This window comes from Haliaeetus leucocephalus, unplaced genomic scaffold (genome assembly GCF_000737465.1).
Source record: "Haliaeetus leucocephalus isolate CR32 unplaced genomic scaffold, Haliaeetus_leucocephalus-4.0 Scaffold140, whole genome shotgun sequence".
NCBI classification, from domain to species: domain Eukaryota; kingdom Metazoa; phylum Chordata; class Aves; order Accipitriformes; family Accipitridae; genus Haliaeetus; species Haliaeetus leucocephalus.
In genome coordinates this window covers 10,405,337-10,430,294 of record NW_010972576.1, presented here as the reverse complement: position 1 = coordinate 10,430,294, position 24,958 = coordinate 10,405,337, and the positions used below count along the sequence as shown (strand labels likewise).

The 24,958-nt window shown below is 43.1% G+C and overlaps 1 protein-coding gene across 1 annotated transcript in view; it reads right to left on the bottom strand.

Annotated features, from left to right (window-relative positions):
- Window positions 1-11,494: 11,494 nt before the first annotated feature.
- The window catches only part of BMPR1B (bone morphogenetic protein receptor, type IB), a 31,023-nt gene continuing 17,559 nt past the window's right edge, over window positions 11,495-24,958 (bottom strand). The window contains exons 5-10 of the mRNA XM_010586170.1: window positions 24,535-24,673; window positions 19,122-19,314; window positions 18,391-18,688; window positions 15,874-16,049; window positions 14,354-14,484; window positions 11,495-12,007 (exon numbers count right to left, since the gene is read on the bottom strand). Coding sequence (XP_010584472.1) covers window positions 11,882-12,007; window positions 14,354-14,484; window positions 15,874-16,049; window positions 18,391-18,688; window positions 19,122-19,314; window positions 24,535-24,673 — 1,063 coding nt within the window. The 3' untranslated portion in view covers window positions 11,495-11,881. The remainder of the gene's footprint in view (window positions 12,008-14,353; window positions 14,485-15,873; window positions 16,050-18,390; window positions 18,689-19,121; window positions 19,315-24,534; window positions 24,674-24,958) is intronic.

The window sequence follows — 24,958 nt, the reverse complement described above, 5'->3', positions numbered from 1 at the left end:
CTTCCCCAGCCTGGCCACTCCAGGTTTCCAGCCAGGCCCTGGTTATTGCTGTCATGCACACATGCATGCCCCTGCCCACGCACGTATTCCCACTCCATGTGCTTCCCAAGACCAGAGTTGGTTTGTTTTCTTTTGTGTTTTTTGGTTTTGTTTTCCCCCAAGGCTTTCCAGATTGCGCCTTTAAAGGTAACTTTGAAAATGTCATTGGTCAAAATGAAAGGAAAATTTCATCTGACCTTTTTCCCATTTGACATTTTCATAGGCTTGGGACTTTTTGTTTTTAATTTCTCAGCTCCCTGACACCAGCAGGGTTTTGACTGACCACTGGGCAGCAATCACAAAGTGCTCCCTTCCTCATAAGGGGTAACCCGGCAGTTTGCAAACCAGCATTTCAGTCAAAACCAGAGACCAGAGGACATACATTTTAACTTTCAACATCTGCCTTCATTTTGCCACATAAACCCCACTTTCTCTTACTATGGAGATGTCAAGGGCATCCTTTCAACAACAAGCCATCTTCTTTTTCACCTTGGGCATCTGATGCAGCCCATTGCAATGCTAATGGAAATCTTGCTTTCAGTTTCAGGAGGCTTTGACTGGGGCAACCAGCTCTGCCCTTTCCCTATGTTTTTTACTCACCTTGGAGCTCTAAAATGGCTCTTAAAAGATAGGGCTCAGCTTTTCTCCCTCCTGTGCCATCTTCAGGTGTAACCAGTTGTATTTAGTTCATGCTTCTTCACCCTTCCTGCGTGACTCCTCTTCCAAGATGGGTGCATGAGCTGAACTGTCCTTTGGCCCCTTCCCCTTTTCAGCTCAGTCTTTGTTAGCTGATGCCCAGGCTCACTGGGACTCCCAGCTCTCAGCTTTTGCTTTTTTGGACAGCATGTGCACTCTTCTCACTGGGGCCTTGCCAGAAAGTGTCTCATAGTTACCTGTATCGCTATGAGTTGATGCTCCTTTTGCCAGCTCTCTGACCTACCCCCCGATGCCTCCCTCAAGAAAACAGATGAGCATCTTTCTTAAAGTATTCTGGGTCATTTTCCTTTTACAGTGTCACTGTAAAGGGGATTTATTGAGAGGAAAGGGCATGCTCTGATTAAGAGGAGCATCCACAGAGGTGGATGGAGGTCAAGAACATCACTGCCAGCTAGGGCAGCGGCATCACCGTCACTGGGAGGTGGAGCTGCTCTTCTTCCACCCCAACTGCTCAGAAACCCCTTGCCTGCTCCAAGCACGGGCTGGACGATTTCCCCAGGCCCTGCTCCATCAGCCTTTGCAGGGTCCCAGTGCGGCACCATGCCAGCTGCCTCAGCCCTGACAGGGCAGGGAGAAGCAGGGACTGCCGGGCACGGGGAAGTTTCCTCCACAGAGCTACACCTCGTCCCAGCAGCTCCGCACTCGTGCTTTGCCACCGCTACTAATGACAGCTCCCACCTCACACGACACTCCGCCTGCATTAATTTTGCTCAGTTTTTTTCTTTTTTCCAAGGGGTACAGCAGTGGCAGGGTGTGTGGCTGGGGAGAGGGCTCTGGCACAGGCTGGTGGTATGCATCCCTCGGCATCCCCCATCCTGCTGCCCCAAGGAGGGAGGGTGGGAAGCAAGGGTGGCCAGATCTGCTCGGGAATATCATTTTTGGTGGGAGAAAAACCAGCAGCAGTCCCTCCGCCTGGCTTGTGTGGACACAGTGCCATCTCGTGGGGCTGAGCCCTTGCTCCAACATGCTGCCGCCGCCACGGCGAGAAACATCACTTGGGAAAAGGCTTTCCCGTGGGGCAGCTCTTGAAAATGGCAAATAAGTTTGGCAGACAGAACCGACTCTTAAAAGTTGTTGTAACATTTTATGTCAGGTAAGCACATCTGCTTTAAAAAAAAAAAAAAATGGCTGCAGGCTTCTTATCCTCCAGTTATTACTACTTTTTTGAAATGCTTATCCTTTTAGTTGTCCACCTTCAGCTATGTGCTGCAGCAGTTTTGCTGCTCTTCACACCATCTCTTCATTACATGTTGATTGCTAGCGCTATAAATAATATATATATTATATAAATACATATGAAATATCTACTGACTTCAAGGAAGACCTCTCATTTCCGAGTAAGAAACACTATCGGAGGCAGTCCTTTTCACCTGAGTTTTTCTTCAGTTCTTTTTGTGTTGTGTTCTTGTAAAGGTGGCTGTCAGTGTATAGGGTAAGTTTGGAGTTTGGTTGGGTTTTTTCTGAATTTTCTGATCACAGCTGATCCATTGTATCTCCCTAAACAGTGCAAGACCTAAGTGCTGTTTTACTGAATCATGAAAGTTTTGAGGCAGTGAGGGTCTCTTCAGTCAAGAATTGCTCCCATGGGAGACCGAGATTCTTTTTTTTCCATATCACTGGCAGAAATGCAGACACTCATGAGACATGTTGGAGTCTGGGATGCCCACAGAGCAAAACATGTCTGTTCCTTGGGTTTCTTGCTATTTCTGTTGATTACATATAGAATAAATGTATTTACATGCTGTAAGTCCGTCATTGTGGACAGCGTCCTAATGTCTTGTATTGCTACCTACAATAGTTTCTTTTTGGTTCTCCTTTTCTTCTTGTTTTGGGTGGGGGGGGTGTGGGGGGACGGGGGGGGGGGGGCCTTTAGACCATTGTATGCTCTAGCCAAGTAGTTACCACATCTCTGAGGTTAATTTTAAACAAGATGATACTGTTGAGGTTGGGGGTTTTTTTTAATCTCATGTCCAGGGCACTTTGCAAACTATCTTACTAAGTGTTCAGAAGTCTTTTCAGGTATTACTCTGGCTCTCGTCTGGCCACGAAGTAACTAATTGTTTGCAGGCTGGCTTGCTTAATATCGGGCAGTGCAAAGATGCGAGTGGTTTGTGAATGGAAACCAAACCTTTGGCCCTTTTCCCACAAGGACTCCAATGAGGTATTGACTTTGGGGTCACCACCGCAGTCCGTTCCTAGCTTGTGTGTGAAACCTTGAGTTCATAAAATGAGCTGCACTGCAGATTTTTAAATGCTGAAGCATGTATCTCGGACATCCTTTGAAGTGGGAATTTAACAGAAATGCAAAGTGTTATGTGTGTATGTACATACAGACAGACAGGAGAAAATAAAGGACAACTGCTGCTGGAGGCTTTTAGCTCTGACGTTAGTTGTAAGCATCCTCTTATGACCAACTTTTGCTTGGGAAGGTAAAGGTCAAAATTCAGTGCTGCATCATCGCTGCAAGGTCAAATAGGCAGTACATCGAGAGCCAACAGAGTAAAAACTGGCAAGGAATTAAGTTGGACTTGAACCAAAGCCACAGAAATGAGCCCTCAAGATTGGTAGGTCAAGCTCCTTGCTTGAAATAGGAGCATTTAGTTTACTTACTTGTCCTCAAAGCTTGACACCTGCTCCCTGAAATCTGAAAATCCCTGTATCTGAAAGTCCTTTGATAAGCTCTGCCTGTACAAAAAAGCAATGATAATCCAGAGTTCCCACAAACCTCCATCACTGAATAGGTATTTCACATTTTCTGTGATGCTGGTTAAATGTATTTAATAGCGGTTCAGTCTCCTTGACTGCTTACAGAGATGAATTGCTATGTGTGCTGTACCCCGGGCCTGCCCTTTTCTCCAAAAGCAACCCATGCCATGGCATGCGCGTAATTTCTGGATGCCTGTGAAGAAGCGGGATGTAATCGGGCAGAGCCCTCCCGCAGCAGTGAGGTGGCTCTCCGAGTACTGGCACTCTGGTCTCCAGCTGCCGGCTTGCAGCTGGTGGGACAATAGCCCCTAGATGAGAAAAGCTTGCGTGGCCCCAAGAGCTTCTTTGGCTGCTGCCAGCTGGCTCTTGCTACGGCTTGCCAGTAAATTTGGGACCTTAAACAATACAAATAAAAAGCAAAATCAGTCTGGAAAGTAAAGAAAATTAGGAAGAAGGAGAAGCAAAACACTCTTCTCTCATAGATCTTGCAAGGCGCCTTGCAAAAACACCCCCCCAGCCGTGAGCCAATAACCTACTTTGAAGCAGGGTGAGTAACACAACTGAGAGAGAGAAGTTTTGGCATTACCTGGCATTACCGTTTTGGCACATCTGTGTGGTAGACTTTTTTGCTAACACATGTTCTGTCTGTTAATGTTGAAGAGTGAAAAAAAAAAAAGTTAAGATGGTACCTTTGGTACCTTTCCAAAGCAAAGAAGGAGGGCCCGCAGGAAATGAAACGTCTGCGCGACTTGGGCCGAGAGGGTGTATCACGTTTCTCCCTCCTCTTCCCATGTCTCAGCTGTGCCAGGGTTCATAGGATTTGTTTTCTTTGCTATTCAGATCTGGATAAATATTTTGGTTTTGATTTCCCTATTGCTGTATCTTCTATGCAATTCCTTTTCTAAAGACTTACTACCAGAGAAGTGCTAGCCATTGCATTATTTGTATTGCTGTACAGTGGAGGTGTGGCTTACTAGTTCTGAGTGTGCCTCTTATTCCCCTCCCTTTTTCTCCTTCCCTCTGTTTGTAAATGCCTGCATTTATTCTGTCAGCCTGACATGTACAAAGTGTAAGAAAGAATTTTTAAACAGGTAATAAATTATATTTATAAGCAACTGGAAAAAAAAAAAATACACCACTACCTTGTGTTCAATTGTTTAGTTCCTGGAAGTTTGGAAAGAAAGAGGAGCCTTTTATTTAGTTTCCTTTTCAAAAAAAAAATTGCCTGCTCAGAAGGAAGGTTTCTGCACACAAGAACTCCTTGTAATGCAGTCTGCCTCATAAGATACTATTCATTCATGACACGCACATGTCCATGCAGGCTGTTTCATTGCACTTCGTAAATACTCGTGCATCCCCATGGAGTTTTACCTCAGCAGCTACAGGAGGATTCACCCCAGACAGTTTTGCTCAGGTTTGCATTTCGTGGCCGCAGCCAAAGGTGGAGAAAAGCAACAGGCAAGAAAATGTGTCCTCAGCTGCTGAGCTCAGCTCCCCTCCCTGCATCCAGCCTTTTTGTTAGAGAGGGGAGCAGCCCACTGGGCTCGTCACAAATGCCTTGGAGGTAAACTAAATGCCACTTGGGCAAGGTGATTTTGTCCAGCTTATGTCCTATTTAGCCAGGTGCATACAATGCCTGAACACTGAAGTTCACCTTTCTTGCACCCACTCCCCACTGTCAGAGATGGTGGTTGCTTCTCACCTTAGCCCTGTTGTGCTCAGTATTAAATTTCTTGGGGTGCAAGAGGCAATTCCCCAGCACAGCCATGCAGCTGCTTCTCCCAGCTGAGGTGTGGGGTGGCAGTGGGGAAACAGTCATCTCTTACAGCCAGCTCCTTGTCAGCAGGTCAGCCCTGGGCTGAGGAGCTCATCCTGCCCGGGATGGAGGCGATACGGAGACCTGTGCGCTGCCAAGGGCAGCACCATCCCATTCCAGCAGCACCATCCCATCCTGTGCCATCCCAATCCCACGCCCTGGGGGTGCAGGGCTGCCTGCTGGCCCTCGGGCTCTCCGGCTGTGCCATGCCAAGGAACGCTCAGCCCTGGCCGTCTCATACGCCAGACCCGCAGCTGCTCGCTCAGCGGCTCTCCCTGCAAGGGGTAAGTCAAGGTTAAGTCAAAGCCGAAGCATTCCGATAGTGTACAAAGCCAAACAGCACACAGCCCAAAAGCTGAGAATGTGGCAACAAGTGCATTTGCCAGGTTTGCGAGTCCCTGCAGTCCAGCTGGAAAAGGGCAGACCTTTAAAAACCCATCCCCTTGGATTACAGCAAGCTTTTCCCAAGGTGCAAGGTAGCTTTATTTTATTTCCCCCCATTGCAATTTTTAATGCGAGCTACACGGTGGGCAGAAGACAACTGCTCAGGCTGTTCTCCCTGAGCACGGGACACCGCTGGCTTCTTCAACGCTCCGCAATGAAGTGTGTCACTAACACAAGGCTCCTCCGTTTCCCTGGCTTCTCTGCTAAAACCGGGATGTAGGCAATATATGCCCACTGGCTCCTGTAATTTATTTGCACTTAACGGGCAGCAATTCTTTGCTGGAGGGCAGGCACAGGCAGCCCCGCAGTACCAGCTCAGGCAGCTGTCCCTTGCAGCTACTGGGGATGGAGCTGGGGACTGGCAGGACTGGAAGGTTACTGAGCCAAGACCTGATGCCCCGAGTCCGGATGAAATACTGGGCATTGCTCAAATACATCGAGCATGGCACAGAGCTGCGGCCAAGCGCCAGTGACAGGTTTACTCCAACCAAAAACCACTGGACCTTTGGCAACACAGAGGGAAAACTATTTTTATTATTATTATTATTATTTCATTATTATCTTCCCCATAACAGGAAGAGGTAGATTATATATGAAGAGGACTTGGAGCTATGACGTGAAGGGAGGATCTGTAGCCCAAGGGACACGAGGCATAACTTCTTCAATGGTAACTTCGTCCACCACATGGTCCCACAGCGAAAGAGAGCTGAGCTGCGGGCAGGGCTGGTTTCTGCAAAATTAAGATGACCACTTTGGACACAGTCACTGCATTTAGATTTCCTGGTGTCTGTCGGCCTTTCCCTTTGCATACTTAGCTTTCACAGGAGACAAGCTCTTTTCTGTCCATCCCTCTATTCCCACCCTGTCTACATGTATTGCCGAACTCAAGTTTCCTTTGGTTTCTGACACCCCCATGGGTTGGGTCTGCCATAGCCTGCAGTCTTTGCATTGGCCAAGCAGTTCCCTCCTTATCTTCAGGGACTTTTCCTTCAGGTTCCTCACCTTCAGCTGTTCTTCCTGAGACTCCTGGAAGTGTCTGCTCCAGTGCTTCTGCGTTTGAAGGTGAGACTGCAACTCTCCTTCCCAGGTTGTGAAAGGCATGGTTTGGTGTGTTTAAGGAAGAAGCAGAGCTCTGGTTTTGGCAGGGGATAGTAGCACGACTCTGCCAACCTCAAATGGAAGTGAAACAGTGCCAGTGCTGCATGCAGCTGCAGAAGATAGGGGTAGCTAAGCCCAAGGCTAAATAGTAGCCATGCACCTAGCAAGGTGGAGAGGAAAGAAAATGAGAACAGTCTAGGACTGCCCCAAAAAAGCCATACCTGGAAAGTTAGGGGACAAAGCAAGCAGGATGGGGGGAACAGAGGGCAGCTGCAGAAACACCTATCTCAGCAGCATGCTGGAGAAGGTGTAGCTGAGATGGGCTGTGCTGAAGCACCGAATCGCCTTCAGCACCGTGCAGCCAAGGGGGGCAGAAACAGCCCCAAAACTATGGGATACAGTGACATGCCAGGGACAATGTGCAGCAAGCATGGGGCTTTCCCACCTAGACATGGCCTGGCCAAGGGATTGTGGAAATGCTGCTGGAGACTAACTGCAACGCTCCGCCACTGATCACAGATGGCCTGGGGCAAAGCAGGAGGGCTGCAGGGTCTGTGTTAGTCAGCGGTAAGATGCAGCTCAAGGAAAAAATGCTGTTTACACACTTCTCTGAAAATAACCAGCAAGGTAATTACATGTTAGGAAATGCTGAGCTGAATGTTGCATGCTGCAACACGGCACTGCAGAACGAGAGGAGAGCTCAGGCCGTAAATACAAATACATACAAATATCTCTCTACATGTAGAGATACAGACGCTCCAATGTCTCTCAGCATTAAGCAACGCCGCATTTCAGCTCATGCGGTATATGTAGGCTGCAACTTTTTTTCTCCTGAAGCATGGGGCTGGAAAATCTAGCTTCAGTCTGTGCACAGATTACCTCCTGTGCCTTATGTGCTATTAAAAATAGTAGTCACAATTCATAAATATGTGGGGGAAATAAGGGGGGGGGGCCTCACAAAAATTTTATGCGAATGCCAAATTTCTAAAGATTCACATAATCAGCCACAAAATGCGAGTGACTGCTCTATTAGTGATAACACTATTTTAATTACCATTTCTCTCTTCACTGAGTTGTGAAGAGGGTGATGCTTTTTTATGCCAGTGGAAACATATGCAACATCTTGCTGTTTACTTGTTTGCTCAGGAAAAATCTTATAAAAAAATAAGTAAATACAGTGAGGCACGGTCAAAATAACCTAGCCAGTGAAATGAAACCCAAAGGTGGTGCTTTTCAAGCACATGAAAAATAAATAGAAGAAAAAGCAATCTCTTTCATGCGGAGATGGAAACAATTTTATTTGGGGGGAATGTTAAAACAACCATATACAATTTGAACAAATACAATGTAACACAGTTTGTTCCCCAGGTTTTCTAATTACAGTATTTACAGGTTTAATAAGGCACTGGTTCTCAAAAAAGAACACAAATTCGTTTCTTAGTCTTTACATTGTCAACCTTTTCTTTAACAGAAATAACTTTGTGCTAGAGAAAGGATAGCAGTTGCTAGATGGCATCTCTCCTCTTTTTGTTTTGGGTTTTCTTCCCTCCTTCTTCTCCCACTTACCTATGCCATCTTACCTATGCCAATAAGTCACTAAACTAAGCTTCCTTCAGTGATTTACATTCGAAAATTGGATTTTCAGACCTGCGGGCACTGAAGCCACGATTATCTTCATCACCTACTTCCAAGCCCTCATTGATATGCACTGTGAAACTACCAAAACCTGGAAGTGACAATAAAAGGCCACATCTGGCAAAATAAATGTACTAACCTGCAGTCACTGTACATGCTGAAACCATAATAATTACATGTTGAATGTTGCAGAAAGTCAGCCATGCAAGTGGTAACTCGAATGTCACAGTGCTAGAACAAACGACTTCCACGCTTGCCTTAGGCTGTTTTCTGACCTTAGGAATATCCCCTTACATAAGCATCGATTACAGTGGGTAGGAGAATTGAGGGCAATATCTGGCCTTTTGAGTCTTCAGAGAAAATGGGCACGCACTAGTTATACAACTGCAGACCCTTTGCTTTCTCAGAGTGTGTCTCCATATATATATATATATATTTATTTTCCTATATAGCACCGTTGCAGTGATTTGTCATTTATGCATTTTCACAAATAAATATTATGTTTTATTTAGTGCTTTATCATCCATAATAGTTTACTCTTAATCCACATACTGGAGTTATTCCAGACTCTCAACTGAATATATATATATATATATATATTTATATATATATAAAAAACACATAAACTCGAACATTTAACATACACACTTTATGTAACCTATCAATCAGTATCTTAGATCCCTTTCTTTTGGACCAAAAAATTAAGACTTGTTCAGAAAACCAGCAACTGGCCCTTTCTCTTGTAACACACTGACAGCAGGTGCCAGGGGCATTGTGTGCATCACGTCCACCAGCCAGCAAAGCACCCTCCAAAACATTTCTGGGGAGAGCCATGATAATATTAAAAAAAAAAAAAATTTTTTTTTTAAAAAATCTATTTGAGGAAAGCAGATGTGAAAAAACACCTAAACATGGCAGGGAAGAGGCACCCCTGCTGCACAACCACTTACCCGGGACCCACAGGGACCGGGCTCGGAGATGGGATTGACCGAGCCTGCCTTGACCGCTGCCAAAGTCAACGGTCCCATCCGCTTCAGCGGAGCCAAGAAACCCCTGTTCCTCGGGGCTGTGCTGGTTTTTATGAAAGGGCATGAAGGCGAAAGGAGTTAGAGTAGAAACCCTGTGGCTCCATTCACTAAGACAAAAAGGTGAAGAGAGACTGGGCTGTCCTTCTCATTTTGGGCCACGGATCTTCAAACCAAGGCAGCCAAAGAGAGGAGCAAACTCCACTCTCAGCCACGCAAGCACGCTGTTTATTAAGGACAGAGGAAACCAGCATCGCCTCTCTTGAGGCCAGGGTTCAGTGTACTATAACCCCTCGGAGATTTTCTTTTTGTATTGCTTGGTATTTTTGGGTACAGGCAGGGAAACCGCACTGTGGAAAAAGCACTCTAATTAATGAAAATCCTCTGATTAAACTTTTTAACACCTACAGTCATGGAGGTCTTGCTGGTTCTCTTGAACCTGTGCATTTTTCTCTCTTAGCTTGAAAGTATAAAATGGTAATTTTTCCAACTAGAAACACCTTCAGGGAGCTGTGAAGTTAAACCCCAATTATATACCTACCTACCACAAATAAATCAGTTTTGTCCAAAAAGGGAAAAAAGAAGCATTAGAGAAATGCTGAGGCTAAATCCAGCATGGGAATTATTTCAGTTCTGAAATAGGCTTAGCATAATCAAAGCAGCATTTGTAAGGACTTATTTCAAAATTAAACTGAACACCACCTAGTGAAACAGGATATAGGCAGGCAAAAATTTTAAAAAAATAAAATAAAAGAAGGGTAAAAAAGGGCAAACTGGTAACTCCCATACAGCTCAGCTTTGATAACCTGATGAAGAACAGAGACCTTTCCAAAGAAAATACTTCACAGGGAATATTTCACCTCTCATTTCCCCTTCTGTAGTTTTAACATTGCAGCAACTGCTGCGGCCCCAGGAAGGAGGAATGGGGAAAGATGGTAAATATGTTTCCCATTTCTCTTCTCCCCTAAAAGCTCCTCTTGCTGGAAACCACGATGCTACGGAGCCCCAGCTTGGCAGCAGAGCCTGTCACTACCGTGCAGTGGCTCCCAGAGGCATGGAGGCTGCTGGAAGGACACTCCAAATAGTAAGGCAGACGAAGCTTGAGCCAAATTGTTTGGTTTGGGGTGCCTCTTGCTACAGCAGGAGAAGGGCTGGAGGCACCTGCCCACTGCCGGCCCCCGTGCCCAGCTCTCACCGCCCACCCAAGTCCCACGCTCCTTCCCTGTTGGCCTCCTACTGTGGCCAGGAGGCACCAGGTCTCCTTACGCTTAAAGGAAAATGATTGCCACCCCACAAACGGGGATTCTTTGAGGTTTTTCACTTTCCCGTAAAAAAGGGAACACAGATTTTTATTTTTCTTTCTGTGGTTGTAGATGGATACCTCACTTTTACACAGATCGAAGAGCAAGTGAATAATTTTTTTCTCACAAGGAAATTCCTCTTACTCAGTGGTTGTGTATATAGGTCACAGCAGTTTCAAATTCACCAGTGGATCCAAATGTGTACTTCATTTCCACTCACACACAAAATACTTCATTTTGCAGTAGGGGGAAAGAGGAAAAAAAAAGCCGAGAAAAGGGGCACTTGTTTATCATCGTGGTACCATACCCCATCAGATTTCCTGGAAACATGAAGAGCTTCTTCAAACAAGTCATGCCGAACCATATTCATACAGCTCCCGATTATCTTAAGCAAAGCACGACCTCCCCTGGGACAAGTCACCCACAGGAACCCAGCCAGCTGTGCTAACGATGGCAGGGATGTAATTGGGCTCCATCTCTATACTATGAGAACCGCTTGCACGCGCAAGGCTACGGCAAGTCATCTCCGCAGGTAGACAGCTTTCAAGACGGTTTTCATTACAGCTCCTCTGAGCTGCACAGACCCACTGTCCTTTTTTTAAATGCTGGAGTGCAATAGCCTCTTTATAAATGAAAAAGTCGCTTTGCTTTCACTTTTCAGCACAGTTTCCTCCAATTATTTTTTTTTCAATGTAACAATATACATCTTTTTTACTTCTAACCAAAAGTTTTATTTTCATAAAATTTAAAGCAGTATCTTTTTAAACAGTCAAAATATAATAATAACAATAATAATAATAATAAAATAATAAGTGGCTTTCATGGAAAGCAACATGCATAATCTTAAACCAGTTACTAAAACTGTATTTCCCCGTGTAAACAAGGGCAGACAAGCCTCTTTCAATCTTGTATGTCAAAATTCAGCTGATTTTTGCAAAGGATAGTCTCCTCAAAAGCTGTTAAACGAACCTACAGCTGCTCTTAAGCATGACTGCATTCAAGATACTTATTAGCGAAGACTTTTGATACCTCTTCAGGACTTCTGCCTGCACGAGAAAGTCCGTTTCCATGGGCCTTCACAAGAACTGCCTCTGGCCGAGTCAGAGTTTAATGTCCTGAGACTCTGACATTTTGGCAAGTGTTTTCTTGACCCGCAGGGCTGTGAGCCGGGAGGCAGGATTGTGAGCCCAGCACTCCATCATCAGCTTCCCCATCTGCCGTAAGCACTGCGAAGAGAAACAGGAGAGAAAGTCCCACCTGGGTCAGTGGAAGAGGAGACTGCAGTTGGTGGCAATGCCGAAAAACTGAAGGGAAAAGGTCTTTTCTAAGGGCAGCCAAAAAAAAGACAACGTGCTGGCTGGTATCACTTTTCAAGAGCTTTTGTTTTCTGTATATTAAGGAGAGTTCTTCAAACACGGCAATTACTCTTATAATTTATGACAAGTTATAGTCTAGACTTGGCTGTACGCTCAACAAAAGCGCTTTTCTTCTTTCCCCTTCCCCAAATCCACGCAGCCTGACCGGTACAAGCGTGACTCTGTACAGCGAGCCCTTGGCTGTACAAATTCAGTGGAATTCGTTTTCCTCAGCCAGTGACTGGCCCCCGGGGTAAAGCCCAGGGTCAGCACGCACCCACAGCTCCTGCCCAGCCGCCCTCCCTGGAAAGCCGCCTGCGAGCCCCTGGCTCAGCTCTGCCCTGTCCCGCTCCATCCCCTGCTCACTTCCAAAACATAGTCAGACCCTCCTCCAGCTCCCAGCAACAACTCTCTTGCGGCCAGCATCTCAGCATTGCCTTTGACATCCTGGAAAAGGAGCATACATCCTGCTCCATGTCTACCACCTTCTTCCAAACATGAAGCACCACATAAGCCACCACAGCTGGGTGACGGCCCCGTCAGCCTGCGGATTTATGCTGCCTGAAGATTTGCTTGCCACAACAGGAAAAGAGAAGTTTCCCATCTCACCCAACTTGCCTTCTGTTTTCATGAGGCTCCTGGTCCAGAAGCAGTGCAGACTCTCAAAGGCATTAAGCGTAAACACCACCAGCAGTTAGCTGCGAGGTTAGACCAGCCTAATACATTTCAGATTAATGCCAATTTTTATAAACACGTTTTGGTGATACACATGGTTTTATGCCCTAACAAGTTTGCCTCTCATTGATAGAATGTCTGAAGTGGGATTACTGATGACGCTAACCAATTAATCAAGAACAGTTATTTCAACAAGCCCCCCCTGATCCTCGATACGTGTGGTAGCAGACCAAACACACACTGCGTGCCACCACACAAAAGCCCTTCCCAGGATCAATACTAACAGTGCTTCCTCCAGTATTTCCACTCCCGGTCTGAAGTCTCAGAGGGATTTGGCTAGGGAGGGGATGAGGCAGGTAAGTCTCAGTTAGATCTTCCCACACTGGCTGTTGCACAAGTCCTCGAGCTTCCCTGAGAGGTTGTTTTATTATTCCCTTACATTCCCAAATTGCCTACATCTCATGCCACCTAAATCTTTCATCTACCTGCAGAATATTCATCTACACACTGCTATTCCCAAATGGCAGCTGTCTTCTCCGATAGTAGAAAACTTTACAGCATTAAACTGTACCAATTAACATGATTAATGACCCTTCCTCCATAGCATCTCGAGAGCAGTCGGCAGGTTTGCCTGCGGTACCTCAAGTGTTTGACTCTGATCCCACGAACACAACTTTGCTTTGTTACAGATGCTCAGCAGAGAGAGTTCAGATTCTCCCCCAGCCCTCTCACCTCCTTGTTTTATTCTGGAAAGCATTTTCTGGATCCTACGTCTCCTCTGAAAAGCCATACCTGTAGCCCTGTTTGCTAAAATGCAGAGAGGTACATGAGCACCGTTTTCTGTAAGATGTAAAGGGGTGAACGATCGGTGCTCCTCGGGGCAGACCAGCTGCTGTGGTCAGTGCTATTGCATATCAATACCGTAAGTGTGCAACTTAGTATCTTGTGCTCATATTAGCATAAAATCATAGTAAAATCGTGTTTCCAAGCCTGCACACCCGTGATCACAAAAGAGCTGTATGCTTATTTCATTTCAAAGAGATAGGAGATACTTCCTTCTTTAAAAAAAAAAAAAAAAGAAAAGGTTGGAATTACAGCCCACACATCATGCTGAAGCAGCTGCCAGTACACCAAGTATGCTGCCGCTGCATTATACGCTACAAAATAATCTCTGTTTCAAAATTTTTGGCTAGCCACTGATTTAATGCTATTAATGCTGGGAGTGGAAAGCAAAATGAGTGCAAGAGGAAAACAGAGAGACTAAGAAGGTCTGAGCACAGCCTGGTATCACTGTGGGATCTAGTAGACAGCATACAAGGAACCCGCTTGCAAATATCGTAGGCTATGGTCTCTGGGGTTCTGAAACCTTCAGTGGGGATATCCGAGAAGGTCGTGCTCCTTCCCAAGCCCTGTTACACTGTGACTGGTGTGAGCGAGCGCCAGTGGTAAAGCTCCTCTTTGCTCAAAATGATGCAGAACTGGGTCAATCTCACTCACTCACTCTGATTAAAAACACAGGCTGCATTTTAAGAGGGATAATACCTCATCACTGCTCCATCTGTTGGGAAATGAAGGGCGTAGTCTCTTGATGCACACAATCTCCCGCATGTCCTCATACGAGGGGTCGCTGGGCACAAGGTCATGGTACGGAAGCTGGTATTCTTCAACTATTCCTGAAAGAAGCAATTAGTTGCCCATCACTTGCAGAAGACACCTTCCACTACCCTCTTCCCCTCTCATTTTATAACAGATTGACCATACTGTTCAACAATTATATGTACTTCTTAAAAGGACATTCCTGCCCTAGAAGTTTATTCCACAGTCAAGTTCCAATGCAACCATTGCTGTGTAAAGACTGGTTGGGTATCTTAATCCGAAAGCATAGCTACGTGCCTGGTGAGACCGTTTCTACCACTGCTGTCCAGTCCAGCAATCTCCAGTAAGTTATCACAGAAAGAACTATTAGCATAGGGCCTGTATCAGAATAATTTGGCAAAGAATTAACCTTGAATTAGGTCTCCTTCTTATCAGTGGACCTGGTATATATTAAAGAGCATTTCTGTGCCTTTTCAGAACATGGCAAGGTACCGTTCCTTGAGCACAGCAACGATGACAACAATATTACAAATTTTACATCACATCATTGCAATACACTTTACCAATTTGTAAACACAGGCATCACATTGCTCATCAGTGAAATTCAGCTCCTCTAGGGTAAGCATGGAGCGAGCATTCAGCACAATACTGCAGGCTTTAAAGACCCATAAAGTCTGGTGAAGGTAGCGTAGACCCGAGAGAGACATGCTGTACTCTTACTTGCTACCAATCTGGCACGTAATGGCTGCCAAGTCATTTCTCTGCATTTAACTTTCCTCAGTGGCAAAATAGAGGTAATAACACCCATCATTTTTTGCACTGCACTGAGCTCTACATGCAGAAAGCACACATAGCCTACGTGTATGAGGATGGATCTATGCCCCGAGCCTGCAGCTGGCTGCATTGCTTTACCTTTGCTGTCCTCATGCTTGAATGCCTGATATCAGAAGGAAATGAAGCACATCACTGGTATGCCAACGATGTAATAAGTGCCACTTGCCTCTGTTTTTTTTCTACTTGTCTTGTAAACAGATTATTTCTTTTAAATAGTGGCACAGCATAGCCCCAAATTGTTTCACCTCCTCCTCCCATTTAACTCTATCAAAATGAAGAAATCACTATTGTCTTTCTGCTAAAATAGCTGAATACCCCCAGTCCAGCAAAAATGTGTTGCCATTGGAAAAGGCCCCCAAATGAGTTCCATATTCCTTCTTCAGTGCAGGTATCTGCTGCCTTCAAACGAGCTGTTAAAATACAGTCTAAATCTTTGCTGTTGAAATAGCACTGGCTGATGCTCTAAAATAAGTTTCAACAAGAGAACAGATATTAAGAGAGTTACCTGTATGGTTTATCCACATTGGTTTATTACAGTAAAAACAATTACCCAGAGAAAAGGATGTAATGGAAGATTTGGGTTATAAATGGGATTCACTGACACAATTAAAAGCAACCTCCCAGCTCTTTACCTCCTGAAACACATCTCCTTGCTATCTCCCAAAGGATGAGTCCAAAACTGTACATATCAGCCATGATGTACGACTGAAAGTGATTTCTATTCAAGCTTTCATCCAGCACCTCAGGAGGCATATAGCGTTTTGTTCCTACACGGGTATTTGGAGGTATGTCTACCTCATTTGTATCACTAAAAGAAAAAGAAGGAGAATAAAAAAGGCATCAAACATGCAGTAAAGTGGCTTGAAAAGAAAAGCAATTTAAATGGGAGAAGTACTAAATTCACACCACATCCATTCTCAAACAAGGTCAAAAGTAATGCATAATCTTAATGGAACAATTCTTACAAGGAAAGCCTCTTAGTGTGAAGGCAACCCTCCTTAAAAGACTGACCTGCCTGAGGCTATGTTAAGCATTCAAATGCAGAACCACAATGGAGATAAGACTCAACAGGGATGCTGTAACATTTGCGAGATTTCATTAGCATTAGCCTGAGCTCTAATGCTGGCGATAACAATCAAATCTTCATTAAATGCTGTTTTCTTAACATACTCCACTACCTAATGCTTTAGTCTTAGCAATTAATGGAGGACACTAAATAGCTGGGGCAGTATCACTTAGCTGCAGCAAATCAGATCTGCAAGGAAGATGAGTATAACTATTTTTTGTGCATGCATTATGTTTGTCCAACCTTTACACATCAAGATGTGTAAACATACAGATGTAAATGTGCAAAAAAATCTAAACAAATGTGTCACACCTCACACATTGACCAGAAGAGACAATGTATATCTAACAGGAAGCAAATTCCTATTAATTACGTGACTGGATTTTTTTTTTTTTTCTTATTAACTCAAATTCAGCTGTATCAGTTTTAATGTTTTTAAAAGTTTAATATATGGCATATATTGTGGTTTGTTTAGAAAGGTCTGTTTCCCTTTCCCCACCTTCAAAATGTAAACATTTTAAATGTGATGGATGCAACAAAATCTTACAGAATAATTATACAACTTCTGTAATTTTTTTCACCTACAGCAATTTTCTTCACCTACAGTTACGAAAATGACAAAAAAAGCCAAGCCTGAGGTACAACCAGTCACCTACACAGTCATTAAATCATACATATGCTGGTAGCATTTCTGTATGCCTCCAAGAATGTAACATAAATCTAGTGACCTGCACTGTCTTCCAATATTTCAAATAAAATGAGAAATGCAGAGAACTTTACTAAACTCATTAGCTTCAGCAGAGCACACCCCTTTCAACTACTTTTTTCTGTTCCTGGTCATTGCCTGAGAAATGCTGTCTAAGGAAGGATTCAGTATGAAAACAAGCTGAGTATGTAATGTAAATTCCATTTGGACTGTGACAAATACATATTTCACCTTCTTTTATAGCAACACTTGGTAGTTCCTAGTTCATCTCAGTTCATTCCTAAGCAGTGTGCTCCTCTGTACTTGTCAGGCAAGGTATATCTGCAAAGGGTGAATTTCTTCCCCAAAACTTCTACAGCAAATAGTGTATTTCCAAGTTGTTGTTTTCTAGGCCGCTGTTCCTCAAAGTAAAAATATTCCTTCTCATCTCCTAAACAAAGGTCAGGTTCATGAAGGAAAAGCCTCACCAAGAAACCTGGTAGATAAGTGAATGGCAAGAAGAGCACACAAAAACTGCTTTTCCTTACACTCTGAATAATTTCAGTTCAAGATTTGTACAGAATTCTTAAAATCTTTTTTGATACTTCAGGGAGTGCATGGTTTCAAAGCTGACCTCTGAAAAGGAAACCTTCAGTCTATGGCCACATTTCTGTGCACAGAAAAATCAGAGACTTCCTAACTCATGTCTCCACCAGCAGGACCAGTGCCGAGAGCTCAAGCTCCTTTTGAATGGAGCTGTCAGACAGTGATGACTCCTTTACAAATCCCAGGAGTGAGTAAGTCCTACTCGTCTGCTCTAAGTTGTTTAAACACACAACCATTTTTTTTTAAATCAAATTTAAAAGCCATTTCAAAAATCAAATCTGTACTTTGGCAATTTGATTTGTAGGAAATGAAACAAAAGGCAGCCCAAATGGGGTGCTTTTCAATAAATACCAATTAGAAACTTGTGCAAATGATTAGAATTATTCTATATAAGTTGTGAGTGAATTATCTTGCGATCAGACAACCTGAAAGCTTCATCGACAAGTTTACTGACATGACTCCAACCTGTCAGTGCTATGTCCTTTTAGCATGTGGCAGCAATACTCAGATTGCTATTGAGGGGGAGAAGTGATGAAAACCAAACTTTTATGCAAATGCTACTAATGTGCTCAATAATAAAACAGTGACTATTTATACACCTGCATTATGTGTTTACGTGACATTCTCATCCACACAGGCAGTCCCACCTCACGTACAGATAAGGGTAGCCTGAAAGGTATGCACATACACTGCTGGCGCTGACTCACATGTGCACGCTCGCTCAGTCAACAACTAAACCAGCGTTTGCATCTGATTTACCAAGTTTTCCTCACCCTCCTCACTTCTACTCACCTGATAAACTTAACAGCCAAGCCCAAATCTGCTATACAGCAGGTGCCGTTCTTTTTCACCAGGATATTCTTACTTTTTAGGTCACGGTGGGCAATAGCGGGTTTGCCCTGAGTACTGAAGATCTCAGTGTGCAGGTGGCACAAGCCACTAACGGAGGAGTAAGCCAGTTTTAACATGGCTTTTGTGTCCAAGGTAGTAGATTTTAGATAATCATAAAGCGAGCCGTTCTCATGGTAGTCGGTGATGAGATACAGCTGGGTCCAAGATCCTGTACCTTTAATGTCTGCAGCAATGAATCCTGCAAAGAAAAAGAAGATTTTCAAATTAATACTTCTCTGGCTTTTTTAGACTGCTCAGAACTCTGGACTGTCAGCCACTTCAATAGTTTTATTTTAATAACGTATTTAATTTCTTTAATCTTACTTTCATGGAACTATGCCTCACCTCTAGCCTTTAACATATTTTCAGAAAGCCCGATACGGAAATCCAGGTGGCAGAAACAGACGTGTGGTGTTTGCAGTAACAGCCCCCAAACCCCACTATTTTTTAACTTTTATTTATATTTCAGTAATCCTTGAAACATCTTTCTTTTGAAAAGTGCTGGGTGGCTAATTGCAGAGCACAGCAGGTAACAAAGCACATAGGAAAGGGCATCAGACAACAGCGAATACAAAATTACTAAACTTAAGAAACGTGTACACTATCAAATAATTCTCTTTAATGTCACTCACCAAGAATATTTTCATGCCTCATCAGGACAGTCTGGTAGATTTCTGTTTCTCTGAACCAGCTGGCCTCCTCCGTGGTAAAAAACACTTTCACGGCTACCTTTTCGCCACGCCACTTTCCCATCCAGACTTCTCCATAGCGACCTTTTCCAATCTGCTTTACCATCTGAATCTGTTTTGCGATGGTCCTTTGAACCTGTGAAATGCCAAGATGGGGGGGTTACAACTTGCTCCACAGATACCTTCTGCATTCACCTCCCTCTTTCTGTGTCTCCTCCCCACGCAGCAAGCCCGGTGGAAAGGGGAATACACGACCATTGCAACGTGGATTTCGGCAAAGCTCCACAATGCGGATGCTCCCCGTTTCCCCCAGGATGCAGTGTGAGTGAGGCCATTCCTGCCACTACGAAGATGCCTTTTCATACATTCCCAAAACGCACCGTGGCCTCTCAAGAAAGTAAATCAGTCTGTGTGAAGGAAATATTTGACTACTAACCTTGAAATTTTTATTTTCCTGTGGGAGGTTGCCATTTTGTGGAAATTTTTTTGTTATTTTTGGAAAAGCTTTGACAGAAAACACTGCTGGCCACCCCAATGCAAATCAAATTCCAAAAGGGCAGGTAATACATTTTCAATTAAAACGGGGATGTTCATTACATACTCAACACCGTTGAGACTCAAGGTTAGGGCTCACAAGAGCCAAAAGCATATCATCGCCCTAAAACTAGCAGAATTACTGAGAGCAGCTTCTTATCACCTTCCTTGAAAATCCCATGCCTAATAATTTCAAAATACAAATTTGGTGTTAGAAAGTGCCTACATTAATTTTGATAATCATCATCACATAGCAATAAAAAGTAAGAATTTTTTTTCCAAAGATATGGAAACACAGCTTTAAATCTGCCTTTTCTAGTGTCCATACCAGCTTCGCCAGTGGCTATACTGCGAACTGATGCTAAAGTCAAACCATTTGTGCAGCTGTAGCAGAAGTTCAATGTACTCAGCAGCATTGCAGAGATACCCTTCATAAGGATGGCAGACCCCATGTAGCAGATGGACTGATTCTACATTTAACAAGCTTTTATGACTACAAAAAATCTTGGACAAATGGAGACTAATATATTCTCATAGGATTTGAGCATTACCGCAGATCATGTATTTTTAAAAGTTCACAAATAAAAACTCAAGTAGATGCTGCAACACAACCCACTGGTGTTCATGGCCGACTCAGCCTCACCCTAGTATAACAGGAGATTAAAATGTCACCCTTTTGTGCTTCAGTATTGCCAGTTCAATCCACAGCTAATGATTTTTGGTTTGGTAGGATTTTACAAGACTTTGAAAGAAAATAACTTTATAGCCTCCAATGCAAGGGGTTTTTCACCTGGCCCAAGGAACTGGCAAAACTTGGACAAGCACAAACTCGAGGTCTCTCGGTTTTGCCACCATCCATATACAAATTTCAAGCAGTTTATTGCAGTGCACTGCCTGAATACCTATGAAATCATATGCATTTCATGTAGTCCCAAATACAATCTGTCTTGGCTGACAGAAATTATTAAAACTTGATTTTAAAATCATTTGCTTCCTTTGTTCTCCTTGGGAGGTCCAGTGTAAACTACCAGTTTGGTAATGCAGAGCAGGACTGCCACAATCCCGCTGCAGCATGAACGTATGTCCAAAGACAAACTCAAAATCTATTAGGTAAGGTCTATTACCATTTATTTTGTAAATAAATTACTGGTTTTCATATTAAACAATTCAAAAAAGAAAAACATACAGTAGCATTTATGCAAAGCTATTTCAAAAGTCCTAGCTTTCTTCTTCTGTCATTTAAACAGAATTCCATTTTTTCAGCCCTGCAATGTATTATTAGACTTCCAAGAAGGTGGCTTCAGTGCTGTTATTTTTTAACATCAGTGAAAGCCAAGAACAGAGATTAGCCTTAATTTTTAAAATTGATTTATTTTCTTTTATACTCTCATGTAGTGATTGAACAATAGTTATATTACATTGGTATTTTGCTGTAACATTTTGTAATGTCATTTTAGCATTGTTGCTTTCTATTTTGCCCATTTTAAAAATGCATCCTGAACAATAATGCAGTTATATCAAATAACTTAATTTGTGTAAATATATGTAATGGCATCATAAAGTACATGGAATTACAATACTTAATGATGAAAAGTTCCTTATTAAATTACATTAAGAAAATGAAAAACACATTTCTGTTATGCGTTTTCAGGCGGCAGAATACTATGTGAAGGGCCTTAACCTGGTTTCCTCTTGCTAGAACTGGTCAAACGATTTCCTATGAACAATTTATTTTATTTTAAGGAATTTAGCCCTTTCTTGAATCATAAACTGATTACAATTTCCAAAACAAATCAGTTAATCAAAATTGTTGGATGAACTGATTTCATAAGCATGCTGAATGATGTGTTCATGTGAATTATTTACACTGTGTGGGGTTGGGTTTTTTTAATTTCGTTTCAAACCTGTGTATTTTGCTGCTTGAGCTCTGTGAGCAGCCAGGTAAGGTTACGTGGCCCTTTGTTTCCTCTTCCTGACTGGAATCAATCCAGTTACCAACCGTTTCTACTTTCTGTATTCTGTTTTTCTGATGTTCAGCTAAATGTGTTCAGCTACTGCAGGTTAAAATTCAGACAAACCAACCTTTTGTAACTTCAATATTTTGAACAGAGAACTCCATACTTATGGCTGGGATGCAGTCCCTTGAAAAGCGAAATTCATTGGAAGAGGAATTAGGAAAAAAATACGTGAAAAGGTAGAGACCAAACTGTAATTCAGCAAACTCTTCATACAGACCACTGAAATAAGCGTCCCCAGCATCCAATCTCCTTCCCCGATTTTGTATGTGGATTCACAGGGCCAACAGCTTTGCCTACACTTCTTGCTTTGTCAGGGCCAACGGGGATCCCCTTGCTTGCACAGACTTGATTGTGCACCCCAGTTTGTTGGCTCAAAGCTTTTATTTACAACTCACTTTATTTTTTTCTTGGTTTAAAATTTGACTGGCAGCATTTGACCTGCAGCAAACTCTTCTGTCAGAGGTACGAACAGGTCAGGAGAAAGAACGCTTGCTGAATGTCAAAGTATCGATAAAATCTCGGTTAATGCTTGGTTTTGGTATAATATTTGTACCCATTAAAATAAATGTTCTGCACAGAAGGAAAACATTACTGTTTAGCATAAAGTGACATTTTGTAATAAATTTGCAGCTTACTTTCCTGAAATAATAACTCTGGATATTTTGGTCTTTGCATAAGAAATAATACAGTTAAAAACAAACTCTTCCTCAATAAAGTTTAGAGCATTATTGCTAGGCGCTTTCTATATACTTGTCTCAGGCATGGGCCCAGAGGTATTAATCTGTGCATTTCTAGTGAGCCTGTAGCAGCTGTAGCTGTCTGGGTAATGCAGCAAACATCTATTACCAAGTGCAAGATTCATTATAGCTCTCGTTTTTCTTCTCTTCCACAGAAAATCACTACTTAAAGGGAAAGTCTGGGAGAAAAACATACGCATTTTCATAGGCAAAGAGAGAGGGGAAAGAGTGCCTTCAGGAATAACACTTGGTCCAGTGGCTGCAAAGTCTCCAGGCTTGAGAGAGGAGGACTGGCAGAAGATAGGATGGTTTCTGCTTCACGGAGCACCGGCACAGCTCTGGGAGTTACTGGGCAACAACCCAGCTGGGATGCCACCTCGGCCATTACAGCAGTTAATTAGCAGAAGTTAGTTTTTCTGTCCACCGCAAGAGTAGACCTGGGGACATCAGTAAGACCACAGATCCCATCTTCAACTAGCTCACTGGGACAGAGGAAGGCATAAAGCACAAGCAGTCACAACCAGCATTGCTCCAGCTTTTTTGTCTCAAGGGCATCCTGGAATGAAGTATTGAGCCATGCACTGCTACGAGATGCCCCAGGGCACCTGCTACCCACGTGGGCTGCTGGAAACACATCCTCTCAGAGAACAACCACCAAGTTCCTTGTGTTTGCTTTAAATTATTATTTCTGTCACTGTAACAGGTAGGAGCACCAAGCACAGACCAAGACCCTGATGTGGCAGGTGTTATGCAAAAATATGCAAAAAAAGCAAGAACCCCTCACAACTAAATCAAGTGAAAGCACTCATTAGGAATGGTCCTAAATTGTAAGCATGGGCCCTCCCCTTTCATGGCTTCTAGAGGGACACTGGTATGGGATATGACAGAGCTTTCTTAAAGCCTAGACTTAAATGATGGAGTTTCTCCCAACAGAGAAAAATAACCGTGGGTTTTCCATGCTCAGTACTAGTCACAGCACCCACTTGGCAGCTTGGCTTTTTTTCTCAATAGCTTTGTTAATTGTCAGAACACTGGATTTTTTAAAAAGTCAGGTCTTTATTTAAATGGGACTCTAAGTATTTACTCCTGTGAGAACAAACTGAGTTTAGTCAGATTTTCACCAACCACTCAGCCTGTTGCTTCATTTTAAGAAATTATAAAGTTTCCCATTTTATTTCTTCTTTAGGGTGTAGAAAAAAGATGTGTGAGCAAAAACCAGATAGATAGTACGCAGTACTTGGAAACTGGACAACATCTACAGTAATAGGATCACTACAGACAAATAGGTTTGGGAGACAGGAGGGACATACCATCTCTGAAAAATGAAAATGAAATCGAATTCATTTTGTCAGAGGCAGTGTTTTAAATAAGTAACCTGGCTTTTTTTTTTTCAGTGCTAAAAAGCAACGATGACTCCCAGAAACAAAAACCCCTGGTGAACAGAACTGTTTTGCCACAGAAGGTAAAACTTCTGCCTTTTCAGCAGGTGAGCTCAGGGGGCTCAGTCATCCTGGAGTCAGTTCAGAAATAATCGCAAACTCTATCTCTGTGCCTTTAGCCTTTGAGATTGCCACACTACAAGGAAAAATAATTCGCTCTTGACTTCTGAATGCAAAGTGAAGTCTACACATAAAAAGGTTCCAGGTTTGATGAATTACAGTTCCCTTTACATAAAGACGATGTGTCAGTGTTTGAAATGCTATTGTGTATTGCACATAAAAAGCAATAAAATAAGATCAGTGGGCCAGATGCTGTCCTGTACACTGGGGTAAATCCTGATGAATTTCTGTGAGCTCTATTAGCCTGTACTTACCCTATGGTACCTAAACTAAGAAAAGAGCTGAGGTAAAAAAAACCCTAGGCTTTTTTCACTTAATCTCCATGAAAAAAAGTCTCCTGCTTCTAAAGCAGTTGTTCTCCAGCTTAAATCCTTGTCATTTCTGGGAGAGGAAAAAAACCTAAAACAACTGAGGACACAGAAATGTAATTTCTTGTGCCTCATTTAGACTTCTCCCTCTACTCATTTTTGCCTTTTAAACTTGCATTAAAATAATATCGCTTCCTTACCAGGAGAGGGAGCCCGGAGCCGCTCCCTGAGCTCTGGGACTGCTCGATCAAATCCTTCAGGGACTCTCCAGGGGGAATGTAGGTCTCATCCTGCTCCAGCCCGATGCTGTAGCGGGGCCTCGTCTCTTGGCGTTTGTATCTGCCGTTTTACATGAAAGTGAAATTAGCTTTGAATACGATGAACACATGTGCAATGAATAACGCACATTGTCCTTCACATTTGCTTCCTTTATAGACTCACAGCTTCCTCTGCTCCCCTGAGGAATATGCTGGACTGGCTGCCCAAAATTTTCTATTTTATTTTTAGCAACTGTTTTCAGCATCAAAACTCTAAGTATAAAACACAAAGACCACGCAATCTGGTGTAGGTTTGCAAAGCAACCAAATGTTTTTCTTTCAGAAACTTAAATATGTTTAAAACACA